This window comes from Neomonachus schauinslandi, chromosome 5, assembly GCF_002201575.2.
Source record: "Neomonachus schauinslandi chromosome 5, ASM220157v2, whole genome shotgun sequence".
Lineage (NCBI taxonomy): Eukaryota > Metazoa > Chordata > Mammalia > Carnivora > Phocidae > Neomonachus > Neomonachus schauinslandi.
In genome coordinates, this window is record NC_058407.1 from 56751756 (window position 1) to 56763839 (window position 12084).

The 12084-nt window shown below is 43.3% G+C and overlaps 1 protein-coding gene across 1 annotated transcript; it reads right to left on the minus strand.

The window, feature by feature from the left end:
* Positions 1-387: 387 nt before the first annotated feature.
* Positions 388-11187, minus strand: TSFM (Ts translation elongation factor, mitochondrial). The gene is made up of 6 exons (XM_021687309.1): positions 11056-11187; positions 10603-10776; positions 9853-9981; positions 8559-8681; positions 3051-3138; positions 388-979 (listed from the first exon to the last, which is right to left on the minus strand). The coding sequence occupies exons 1-6, from the start codon at positions 11110-11112 to the stop codon at positions 573-575; spliced, it is 978 nt and encodes a 325-aa protein (XP_021542984.1). The 5' UTR covers positions 11113-11187; the 3' UTR covers positions 388-572.
* Between the last annotated feature and the right edge of the window lie 897 nt (positions 11188-12084).

Genomic DNA, 12084 nt, shown 5'->3' on the forward strand with positions numbered 1-12084 from the left:
CGAGGCCAGAACCAGTGTGCAGGCCACAGACAGCAACAAATGAACCACATTTTCCAGACAGCTCAAAGCTGGAGTCAACAACTCCCAAGGAATCCATGTGGCAGAAATAATGTAAGGGGGGACGGTCCAGGATAGGAGCACCATCCAAGGCATCACAAAGTGAAAGCAGAACAAGGGTGCAGGGTCACAGAAGCACTAAGATCAACGGAGTTCGGCATTTTAGGGTTACCAGGATAGATCTCGGTTGAAGGAAGTAGCAGCCCAACTGCTTACGCCTGTCGTCCCGAATCCTCGGCCCCTTCAAGAAGGCCCGCCTGCTGTTTTCGACAACTTGGCACAAGTCAGGCACAAAAAAGCTAAACCCCAGCATTACGCAAACAAGGAAAAGATTCTACTCTTCTTTATTATATAGCAATTGTATTTCATAACTTTACCCACCAAGTCTATCATTTCTTTATAAACGCCAACGAAAAACAACTTCTGGGTTTGAAGAGGCTCAGGAAATAACTTCTTTTCGTAATGATGTCCAGACCTGAGAAGAAACATTTCCTCCGGGGCCAAGTCTCTGGCACCTATTCAGCTTCTGCTGCCTCTTCGCCTTCCCCACATTCAAACCGCACAAAGTCTACGACAGACACTCCTTGAGGCTGCACATACTGTCCCAACGTGATGGAGGGATCCAGCAAGTATGGCTGGGACAGCATCTTGGTTTCCGCCTCCCCACCAGGCTCATCATCCAAAGAGCCAACAGAGAGAGGGGCCATGCCCACCACATGCTGCCCAAGGCGGCGACCCAGGTCCTCCAGGCCTGCTTTGCGCTCAGATGTCTCGCAGATGACCAGGGCCCCGTACTTCCCCAGCACCAGGTTGTGGAGCGATGGGCTGTGCATCGCTCCATGGACGTAAGAGCCAACGTAGAACCCAGCCGGCACCTTTACCCATGCAGCTCGTTTAAGAGTCATGTTTTCTCCCAGTTTCCCTATAAAAAAGCAAAAACAAGTAACATGCTTCCAGAATATGATGCCCGTGGCAGTACCAAGATATGCATAGAAGTGGCTGAGTCGAAGACAGTCCTCTGCATTTACACTGTGAATATGCTGTAAGATGGAGAGATAGCATTTGCCGTTTAAAGAGGAAAACGTATGTGGGAGGAGAGGGTAGGGGTGGGAGAAATAAAGAATACCTTTATGGAACACCAACAATGTGCCACACTGGTATTTAAAAATACAGGCCATGGTGTGTCACAAAGACCCTGGAGTCAGGTCTCAGTCCTGCCCTTTATCGGCTATATGACCTTAGGCAAGTGACATAAGCCCATTTACGAATTTATCAAGCCTTAGTTTCCTCAACATGGAGATGATGCCACTTACAATAACCTGAAAGCAGGGTTCTAAGGAGATGTAAATAAAGTAACATATGTAAACGCACTTAATTACATTATCTAGCACAAAGCAGCACTCAAATGCTGGCTATCGTTACTGTGTTAAACTTAGGCTTAGAAAGCTCAAGCTACCCTCCCCTAAGCTCACATAGCTAATACATGCCAGAGCTGGAAGTAAAACCCACATCTCACTCCAAAGCAATTAAGTGTTTTCTTCCCCTGAAATTACCATCCCTCCCGAAAATCACCATAACTGACACAGACAACTCTTCCTCATCCATTGTAGCAGGAAAAAGTCCACAACTAAAAGCCCCAGAAAACCCAAAACCCCATACCATCGGATAGTTTCAACTTCCTCTCACCAAAAATAAAAATTTTCAGTTTTTTTTTTTTTTTTGAAGATTTACTTATTGAAGAGTGAGAGGGAGTGGGAGCAAGAGGAGGGGGAGGGGTAGAGGGAGAAGCAGGCTCCCCGTTGAGCAGGGAGCCTGACCCAGGGCTCGAACCCAGCACCCCAGGATTATGACCTGAGCCAAAGGCAGACACTTAACCCATTGAGCCACCCAGTTGCCCCCAGAGTTGTTTTTAATAATCAAAAATAATTCCAGGTTTCCCTGTCTCCTCAGGATGCTATCCTCTCTAACATAAGTCCAAATAAGCCAAAAGGTTGGAAAGGGGTTAGGAGACCCCAAAAGGGATCTAGGTAAATATCCCTGCATTAGCCATAGTTATATCTAAAAGTCTTAATGGGGGAGAAATCAAAAGAAATCTTAAAACAACTCAAAGCATCTGAACAATAGTTGATTCTCAGAAATTGACAAGGCTGAAACACCCGGTTCTTCCAGAATTTCTTAGTAAGTCCCATTTACAGCTGTCTGCCTGGTTTCTCAGCCATGACTCACTAAAACATCATACATATTTCAAGATAACCTGTTAAAAGCAGAATTGATGCCTTGACTGGAAATGTCAGATGAGCAGTAAATTCCCAGCAAGCTCCAACCCAGCCCTACTCCCCTCCTTCCATCAAGGACATGTAGGAAGAAAGCAGAACCCCCCCTAGTTCTGGCACGATGATCCAGATGTGGTTCCTGCGGCCAGTGGTTCTGCAAGAATAAACCTTCACAAATTCAGGATCAGATTTTTCTAAAAAAGAGATCAAATTCCTACACATGATGCCCCCAATTATTCCTGGATCCCTTTATAAAGACGATGAGATGACTCTGGATGTAGTATGTCTCCCACAGTGTATAGAGAGGTAGTCAACCGGAAGAAGTCAAAGGCCATCCCTGCCTAAAGACATGCTTTGTTTGGTCAGCCTGCAGAGTGCAGAAAATGATTTTAATTAGCTGCAAACATCTAAAAACTGAAATTTTTACACACAAAGCTAAATTCTTTTGAAGGAATTTAAAAATTCTGACAACGCTGGGACCCCAAGGTAACAACTGGCTAGAGCTTGGTAACAGTTTCCTTCAGCAGAGTGTGGGCTTCTCAGGGAGCCTACTGCTCACTAATGTCTAACACACAACATAACCCACTTCTCACATTCATATTATCTGACCCTTGTGGGCACATGAGCTTGCAATTCCTGATCTAGGTGTGGAAGAATATCAAAGATACCAGGAGGTCCAGTTCATAATTTCCAGTTCCCACAATCCTTACAAATACTCACCAATTGCCAAGGCTAGCTGATCCTTGAGACAGCCCTCTCTCTCGGGCCCAACCGGAAGTTCAGAGAGCTCAGAGGAATTCAAGAAGCCCTAAGTGCACAAAAAAACGAACAAATCAGTTCTGTCCTACTTAAATTACCAAGAGACTAGGCAAAAACAGTTGTTTCTCAAAAAATGATTTAAGACAACCAAGTATAAATGAATGTTTTTGGGTTTTTTAAAAGATTTATTTGAGAGAGAGAGAGCACAAGAGCGAGCGTGCCTGCACAAGGGAGGGGCAAAGGGAGAGGAAGAGACTTTCAAGCAGACTCCCCGCTGAACGCAGAACCCAATGCGGGGCTCGATCCCAGGACCCTGACACCATGACCTGAGCTGAAACCAAGAGTCAGACACTTAACCCACTGAGCCACCAAGGCTCCCCTAAATGAGTATTTTCATTAAGCCAAAGATATTATAAATTGATAACAGTTCCATTTTTATAAGTATTTTATTCTATCACTGCACCACACCCAATTCCATCTCAATCCCATCCTCTGGCCTTTTTTTTTTTAAATTATTAACATATAATGTATTATTGGTTTCAGGGGTACAGGTCTGTGATTCAGCAGTCTTACAAAATACACACCAATGTCCATGAGAGCCACCCCATCCCTCTCATCCCCCTCCACTCCCGTATGGCCTAACTTCTTAAACTGTAGTTTCCAAGAAATCAGGAGCGGTATTTTCAAACAATCATAAAATGTTAAGGCTAAAAAACTGGTTGAATAAACCATAGCATAGCCACATAATGGAAAACTATGCTGCTGGGAAAAAGAAAGAACACAAAAGAAAGATCTGTATGAGCTGCTACAGAGTATTTCCAGGTTATATTATTAAGTGAAAAAAAAAAAACAAATTAAAAGAGTACATATATAGTGGCGACTGCACTGGGCTCCACACTCAGCGGGGAGTCTGCTGGGGATTCTCTCTCTCCTTCTCCCTTTGCCCCTTCCCCCATACACGCACACTCTTTCTCAAATAATAAATCTTTAAAAAAAAAAAAAAAAGAGTACATGTATATTATACTATCATTTGTGTAAGAAAAAAGCATTTATATAAGTATGCTATTTTTGCAAAAAAGACTTAAAGGATACCCAAAACCAATGAAACTGGTTATCTACAGGAGTAGACAAGAATAAGGTAGAAGGGAGAGAAGGAGTGAGATTTCTGTGTGTGTGTGTGTGTGTGTGTATTACAGCTTTAACTTTCAGAATCTTATTAATGTTTTACATATTCAAAAACAAACTTAGATGAACAAGAATTTGGGGGTAAAACCAAAATTACACAGAAACATAAGACACTAACTGTATTTCAAAAAAATAATGTAACTTCACAGAAGGTGGGAAAAAACTAATCCAGTAACTTTCAATAGTCCTTTGGCCATATAACTTCAATATAAAGACAAAAGAATGTCAAAGAAATCTTGAACTCCTTAATAGGTTTGTTATTTGCAGTTGCCAGGTATAGTCATTAAAACAATTTAGTGTGTATTAGAACAATGAGAAAATAAGTAAACACTGAAGTTGCTAAGAGCCAGTGTACTAACCATGGGAGAAGGAAGATACAAATATAGAACTGGGGAAGGAAAGGAAGAACCCTGGGATGCAGGATTAGAACTGAAACACACACACACACTTGCTGCATCTGTCTGCTGAAAGAGCAGAGCACCAATGACATCTTAGTAGAAAAAAGCATACCTAATGTCCACATCTTGGTTTCTAAAAACTATTCCCCCATTAAAAATGATCAGGACTCCTTGGAGAAGTGGCTGATTCCATGGTGGGGCAAGGAAAGTATGACATAGGCCCAGAATATCTTGTTATGCCAAAAAGTAAGGAAATACTCAAAAATAATCAATACACTGCAAAAGGTCAACAAAGCCAGCTTACTCTGGTCAAATCCAGGAATAATTTGAACATCAAACTGAATAATGGATTATAAAATGAGTTATAACTTACTGTATAAAATAAGAATCCATGAGTCAATGTCAGTACTAAGTAAAGCAGTAAACATAGGGAAAAGAGAAGTCTCTTACAGTAGAATGCCAACTAATAAAACACATGTAAAAGAAATCATAAGAGTTAGAAAAGTAACCATTATGCAACTCTCATAGTAATAACTGATCCTGACAAGAGCCATCAATGGATGCTAATACTTTCAGGTAAAAGTCTGTTGGGGAACTGGACACTTACACAGTCTCAAAGAATCTCCCATACAGATTATGTGTTAATTACAAAGAGGAACAGAATAACTTTACAGTGGAGAAACCTGAAAGATACTACCCTGACCAAGAAGAGACCAAAATTAACATCATCAGGGACGAGGGGGTGACTCGTTGGTTGAGCATCCGACTCGATTCCAGCTCAGGTCATGATCTCAGGGTTGTGGGATCGAGCCCCAGGTTGGGCTCCACGCTCAGTGCAGAGTCTGCTTGAGATTCTCTCTCTCCTTCTCCCTCTGCCCCTCCCCTCAGGTGCAAGCTCATTCTCACTCTCCCTCTCTCTAAAATAAAAAAATAAAATCTTCAAAAATTAACATCATCAGGGGCGCCTGGGTGGCTCAGTCGGTTAAGTGTCTGCCCACGGCCCAGGTCATGATCCCGGGGTCCTGGGATTGAGCCCCAAGTTGGGCTCCCTGCTCAGTGGGGAGTCTGCTTCTCCCTCTTCCTCTGCCCCTCTCCCTGCTTGTGTGCTCTCTCTCATGCTTCCTCTCTCAAATAAATAAATAAAATCTTAATAATAAAAAAAATAAAAATTAACATCATCAATAATGGGACCAACGGTCATTACATGCCTCCTGATGTGATATCCTGAGAAAAATACAAGATAATTTAATATTCATGCTAAAAACCCATACTCTAACTATGAAGAAACATCAGACAAACCCGAATTAAAGGACATTCTGCAATACTGTCCTCTACTCTTCAAAAATGTCAATGCAAGGCACCTGACTGACTCAGTCAGAAGAGCATGTAACTCTTGATCTCGGGGCTGTAGTTTCAAGCCCCACCTTGGGTATGGAGATTATTTAAAAATAAAATCTTGGGGCGCCTGGGTGGCTCAGTCGGTTGAACGTCTGCCTTCGGCTCAGGTCATGATCTCAGGGTCCTGGGATCGAGCCCCGCATCAGACTTCCTGCTCAGCAGGTAGTCTGCTTCTCCCTCTCCCTGTGCAGCTCCCCCTGCTTGTGCTCTCTTGCTCTCTCCCTCTCTCTGTCAAATAAATAAATAAAATCTTTTAAAAATAAATAAATAAATAAAAATAAAATCTTTAAAAAAAAAGGTCAATGTAATGAAAGACAGAAAGGCTGAGAAAGAAAGGACACTAAACAAACATGACAACTAATTGCAACACGTGATACTGGACTGGATCCTGGATCAGAAAGAAAAAGTACTAGCTGGCAAAATATGAATATATATCATATATTATAAAAATAAAAATATTGTATCAGTGTTAAAATTCTTGATTGTGATTACTATACTTTGGTTACACAGAAGAATGTAATTTTTAGGATATAACCTATTCAAGGGAATAAGGGTCCTGATGTCTGCAACATACTTGCAAAAATTTTTTTTAAATAGTGATGGGACACCTAGCTGCCTCAGTTGGTTGAGCAGGCAACTCTTGATCTTGGGGTTGTGAGTTCCAGCCCCACGTTGGGTGTAGAGGTTACTTAAAAATAAAGTAAAATAAAATAAAATAGTGATGATAACAATACATGTATAAAAAGTAATAAAGCAAGTGTGTCAAAATGTTAACAAATGGTGAATCTAGATGAAAGTACAATGTAGCTTACGGCAGAACACTGGCAACTTTTCTTTAAGTTTGAATTTTTTCAAAATAAAAGTTAAAAAATTAAAGACCAAAAGAGGAAAAAAAATAAACGAAGCTAAAATGAACCAAAATTTCTTGTTACAGATAATGAAAGATAGACAAAGTATGTGAATGGCTCAGGGTTACAAATAGAGTTACTGGCAAAGTCAAGATTAGAACTTCTAGGTGTCTATATGTTGGCTAATTGAACATAATAAAAAAATTAAATTAAATTAAAATTTAAAATTAAAAAAAAAAAAAAGAACTTCTCGGTGTGCCTGGCAGGTTCAGTTGGAAGAGCATGTGACTCTTAATCTTGGGGTTGTGAGTTTGAGCCCCATGTTGGGAGGAAAGAAAAAGGAAGCAAGGAAGGAAGGAAAAAGATTAGAACTTCTAGTTCAAGTTGTTCATCTACTCAATACAGTTCTAAAAAATAGTCTCCACATGGTTTTCCATATGATGACTATTTAACGCCAGTAATAATTAACATTTACCACAAGATCTCAAAGAAAGATAAATAGGAGAAAAAAGTAGTACTAAACACACACACACACACACAAAACTACTGTGAGTAGTTGTTTCGTTTTTGCCTTGATAATAAGGATGAATCAAAGGCAGACTGATATTAATTCCATCCTGGTCCTCCTATGGACAAGAATATGCTTATTCTCCTCAACTGTGCCTTCTCCAATATCTGTATTTACAAATCCTTTTCTTAAAAAAAAAAAAAAAAGAAAAGAAAAGAAAGAAATCCTTCCCTCAGGCCATTCTAGATTTCTGAATACAAAGCTTCACCTGATTGGGGTGCCCAGGTGGCTCAGTCGGTTAAGTTTCCAGCTCTTGATTTCAGCTCAGGTCTTTTCAAGGGATTGAGGCCCCCACCCCGGGGAGTCTGGAGCCCTGCATGGGGCTCCGCCCTTGGCAGGGAGTCTGCTTGGGATTCTCTCCCTCTCCCTCGCCCCTCCCCCCAACTCAGGTGCACACTCTCGCTCTCTCTAGAATGGACAGGTCTTTAAAAAAAAAAAAAAACGGGGCACCTGGGTGGCTCAGATAGCTAAGCGTCTGCCTTCAACTCAGGTCATGATCCCAGGGTCCTGGAATCGAGTCCCCCATCAGGCTCCCAACTCAGCGGGGAGTCTGCTTCTCCCTCTCCCTCTGCCTCTCTCCCTGCTCATGCTCTCTGTATCCTCTGTATCAAATGAATAAATTTAAAAAAAAAAAAAACCTTAAAAAAAAAAGAAAGAAAAGCTTTACCTGATTTGATAGACTCTACCCCACTGGCATTCATTCATTCATTCATTCAACAGATTTTATGAGCCCCAACCAAATGCTGGGCCCACTCCTCTTTCACCAGAGACACAGTAGTGAAAAGACAAATTCTCTGCCTCATGAAACTCACATTCTATTGGGGAAGACAAACAACATATAAATAAGTAAAAACATAAGTATATAGTATTATAACAAAAATTTTTCAATGAAGCAAAATAAGGGGATAGAGCAACAGGAAGGATACTCCTCTACAAAGAGATAACATTTACGCAGGGACATGAAGTAAAGGAGTGAGACATGAGAATGTCTGAAAAAAAGGGAACAGCAAAGACCCTAAGAAAGGGGTGTGTGTGTAAATCCAGCATATTGACAGACAATCCCAAAACTCACTTTACTGTATGTGGAGAGTTGATCCTTTAGGTTCTGACAATGCAACAGGGTCCCCAGGGCGACTTGCTGGACCAACTGTTGAAATTTTAAATTTCTGGAAACAAAATCTGTCTCACAGTTTACCTGGTGGGAACAAATTGATGTTGTTGTATAAGCTGTTTACGGACAGTTTGCAAAAGTGCCTTAAAATTGGGAGAGTAAACCAAGGTACTGCAGAACAAGCTGCAGACTCAACAAAACAGAAATAAAGGACCCTAGAATTTTAAGGCTTCAGTCCCTCTCCTAGCTTGAGGCCAGAAACTGAATGCCGTGATTCCTGCTCTGCCAATGAGTTAGCAATGACCCGCATGTTCAAAAGATGGTTCCATAATGTCCCCAAAGGACTCACTACACGTTCACCACTTGCAGGTGGCTGCAGGCCATCAACACCTCATTCTCCAGCCTCCTCCAACACCAAACCACTTTTGCTGTCAGTATGCTTATCTCCTTTTCTCACTCTGAACTAATCCACACCTGATTCTTCACCAGTTGAGGCCCCTAAACCTCCTCTAAAACAGCTACATGCTATCCATCAACTAATTAATGTAACTCCTAGCTTTTAAATCTAACTGTTCCAGGAAACAATCAGTGGCAAGGTATAAGGCTATAGGACTCACATTTAGAAGTACAGGTTTGCCCCACTATCCGCACGTAGAGTGTTCCTATGAAACCTTTTGTAAGCCAAAATGGCATAAAGCGAAAAATCAATTACCATTAATTCATATAGACATGGATGCACAAAATAAATCGACCTAGAGCACAGATGCTCACAAAATTCAAAGCTATGGCGGCTTGATGCTGAGTGTAGTTTGGGGGGGGTAGTTTGGCAGGGCAACTCTTGCTGCTGGGGTGCCCCCTGCCTCTATAACGACTCAGTGCAAAACCAACACTGAATGCTATTTTCACTTTTTGCCTTTTTTCATAGAAGTGAAAGTATTCTCTGAATTTCTTTCAGTTAACAAAAAACAAAAACAGGTACAAATGTAGGTCTTTTGTAAAAGCAAAGTGTGTAACTCAAACTTTCAAAAAGTGGGGGATATCTGTAATCTTTTTGACTTCTAGACATTTAACCGTCAACACACCTGTGCATTTCTATACATAAGTGAATTTACAATAACTGTGGTCTCACCGGTTCAATTCTAACAACCTTTTGTGGTTCTCAAACACCTCTTCTTGAAGGATGCAAAGGGTCTACCACAAAGCTTTCCGCCCAAGGGGCTGCTGTTCCTGGTTATCTAGAATTCCGACAACTCACCTCTACTAACACAGTTGTGTTTCCATCCTGAAGCAGCCCAATCAGACCTTCTTTAGTCTTCCTGCCATGGAGTTTGGCAGCTCTGCTCCAGCCTTCCTTCTGGGCCTGTTTGTGGAGCCAGCTCTCTGCCTATAAATTAAAAATAGGGCAGATGACAAAGTCATCGAATTTAGAACTGAACGGAGCTCTAAAATATGTTCAGGTTCCCTAATTCTTTCTGCTCTTCAGTCCTATAATGGAAACTAAAGCAATCTATTGTTTACTGGCAGCCTACCACTGAATGCCAAATATCAGGCATTGTGCCTGGTGCTTTGGATAAATTTAATCTTCACAACCACCCTATGGAGGAGACAGTAGCATTTTTATTATACGGACCAGAACAATGCAACTCTGAAAGATTAAGGTATCCAAGATCGCAGGGTTAGAGTGAGGACACCACAGTCTGAGTCCTGGTCCCTCTGACTCCCAAAGCCCACACAAGCCCTTTGGGCTCCAAGCAGCAGGAAACAGCATAGCAGTCGGGCGTGGAATAAAGTTTGTTAACCATGGGATCCTGAGTTAACGGCTTCCGGAGTCAAAACACAGTCAAAAGGTGAGGTTGTCACCTAAGTCAGAATCCTATCTGCAGTTCTGCAGTTATGGGTCCCTGCGCAGCACGTCTAATTTACTGCGCCCCGGCAGCACCTCCCTGAGAGACTGAGGTCGAACCCTAGTACCCCGCCCTGCTCCCCTCGTCCTCCTCCCCCACACCTGTTTGAGATCCCCGCCACAAGTCTCCAGGGCTTTCTTGCAGTTTACAAAGGAATAGCCTGTTTTTCGCCGTAGCTTCATGAGAAGCTCCTTGCTGCAGGCCGAGGAAGAGAGCCGGGGCCCAGGGCGCAATGTGTGCCACGGCTGAGGCGCCTGAAGCAGAAGGGGTCCCGCCTGCAGAGGTAAGAAGAAAGGGATGAGAAGCAGGAAGCAGCCAGGAGCTCCGGCGGGTGGAGAGCATGCCGGCAGGGAGGCCACTAGGAGACACTGGGGCTCCGGGGGTGGGAGAAGGCAGCCAACGGCGGGGGGGGGGGGGGGGTGGGACCGCGCAGAGAAAAGGGGGGGAAGGGTGGGATGGCGTCGAACGGTGGACGGAGGAAGGGAAGGCTGCGTTCCGAGTGCACAGATCTGCAAGGAAGGCGGGACGGCGGGGGGAGGACCCAGAACGCCCACCGGGCAGCTCCCGGCCCGCGCGGCCAGGGAGAAGCGAAACGACCGCAGCAGCGACATCTCTCTGGCCCCAGAGTACACCGCAGCCGGCCGGCGCACCAGTGAGGCCACAGGCCTACGGCGCGGCGGCAGGGCCAAACCTCTCCACCGCAACGCGCCGAGAGAGGACGGCGCCACCTGCTGGCCGGGGTGGGCACACTCGCCGCTTCTACTTCGCTTTCAGAGACTATTTCACAAGGGAATTACCCCCCCACCCCACCCCACCCCCCGCCGTAGGTAAAATAACAGAAACCATGAGACAGAGTTGTCGCAAAATAACAATTCGAGACATGTGCAAACATTTTATGTTTCTTTATTTCCGTTCATCTTTCATAGTCATCCATTTAGGACTCATGACAAACTTGTGAGGTGGGGGGCGGTTCAGAAAATTGGCCAAGGGCACCTGAGGAAGTAGGGGTGGAGCCCTTTCAACAAACCCTGTAAATATTTGTTGAATGAGCAAAGTATTTACTGAACATCTACTGTATGCCAGGAACTGCTAGGCTCCAGGGAATTAGAGAAGAGTAAACCACAGCCTACAGTCCAAGGTAATCTAATGGTGAGAAAATAGGGAACAGACAAGTGACCACGCAAGACAAGGTAAGTCCCATAAGATGAACAAATAGTGAAAGGGTCTCCAGGGAGAAAGAAATCACAACCAAACAGGAGGCTCCGTAAAAGCTTTTTTCAGGAAAGAAGCGAAAAGTAATAAAGATTTTGACAGGTAGAAATAGCCCTTCCAGGCAGGGAATCACCAAAAAGAATGAAGAAAACAAGGAATTTGGGTGTGGAAATAGGGAACAAAGAGTAGACATTTGGAATTTGTCCAGAGGTTGCAATACATGTAGGAAACCAGTTGAAAATGAAATAGAAGGGTAATTTGGGATCACACAGGATAGACTGAGTACCAAGCCAAGGAGCTTACTCTTGCTGTAGGCATCAGAAGCTCATCAGAGCTGATTTGGGAAGATCAAAAAGAGTTTGATGAGTGGC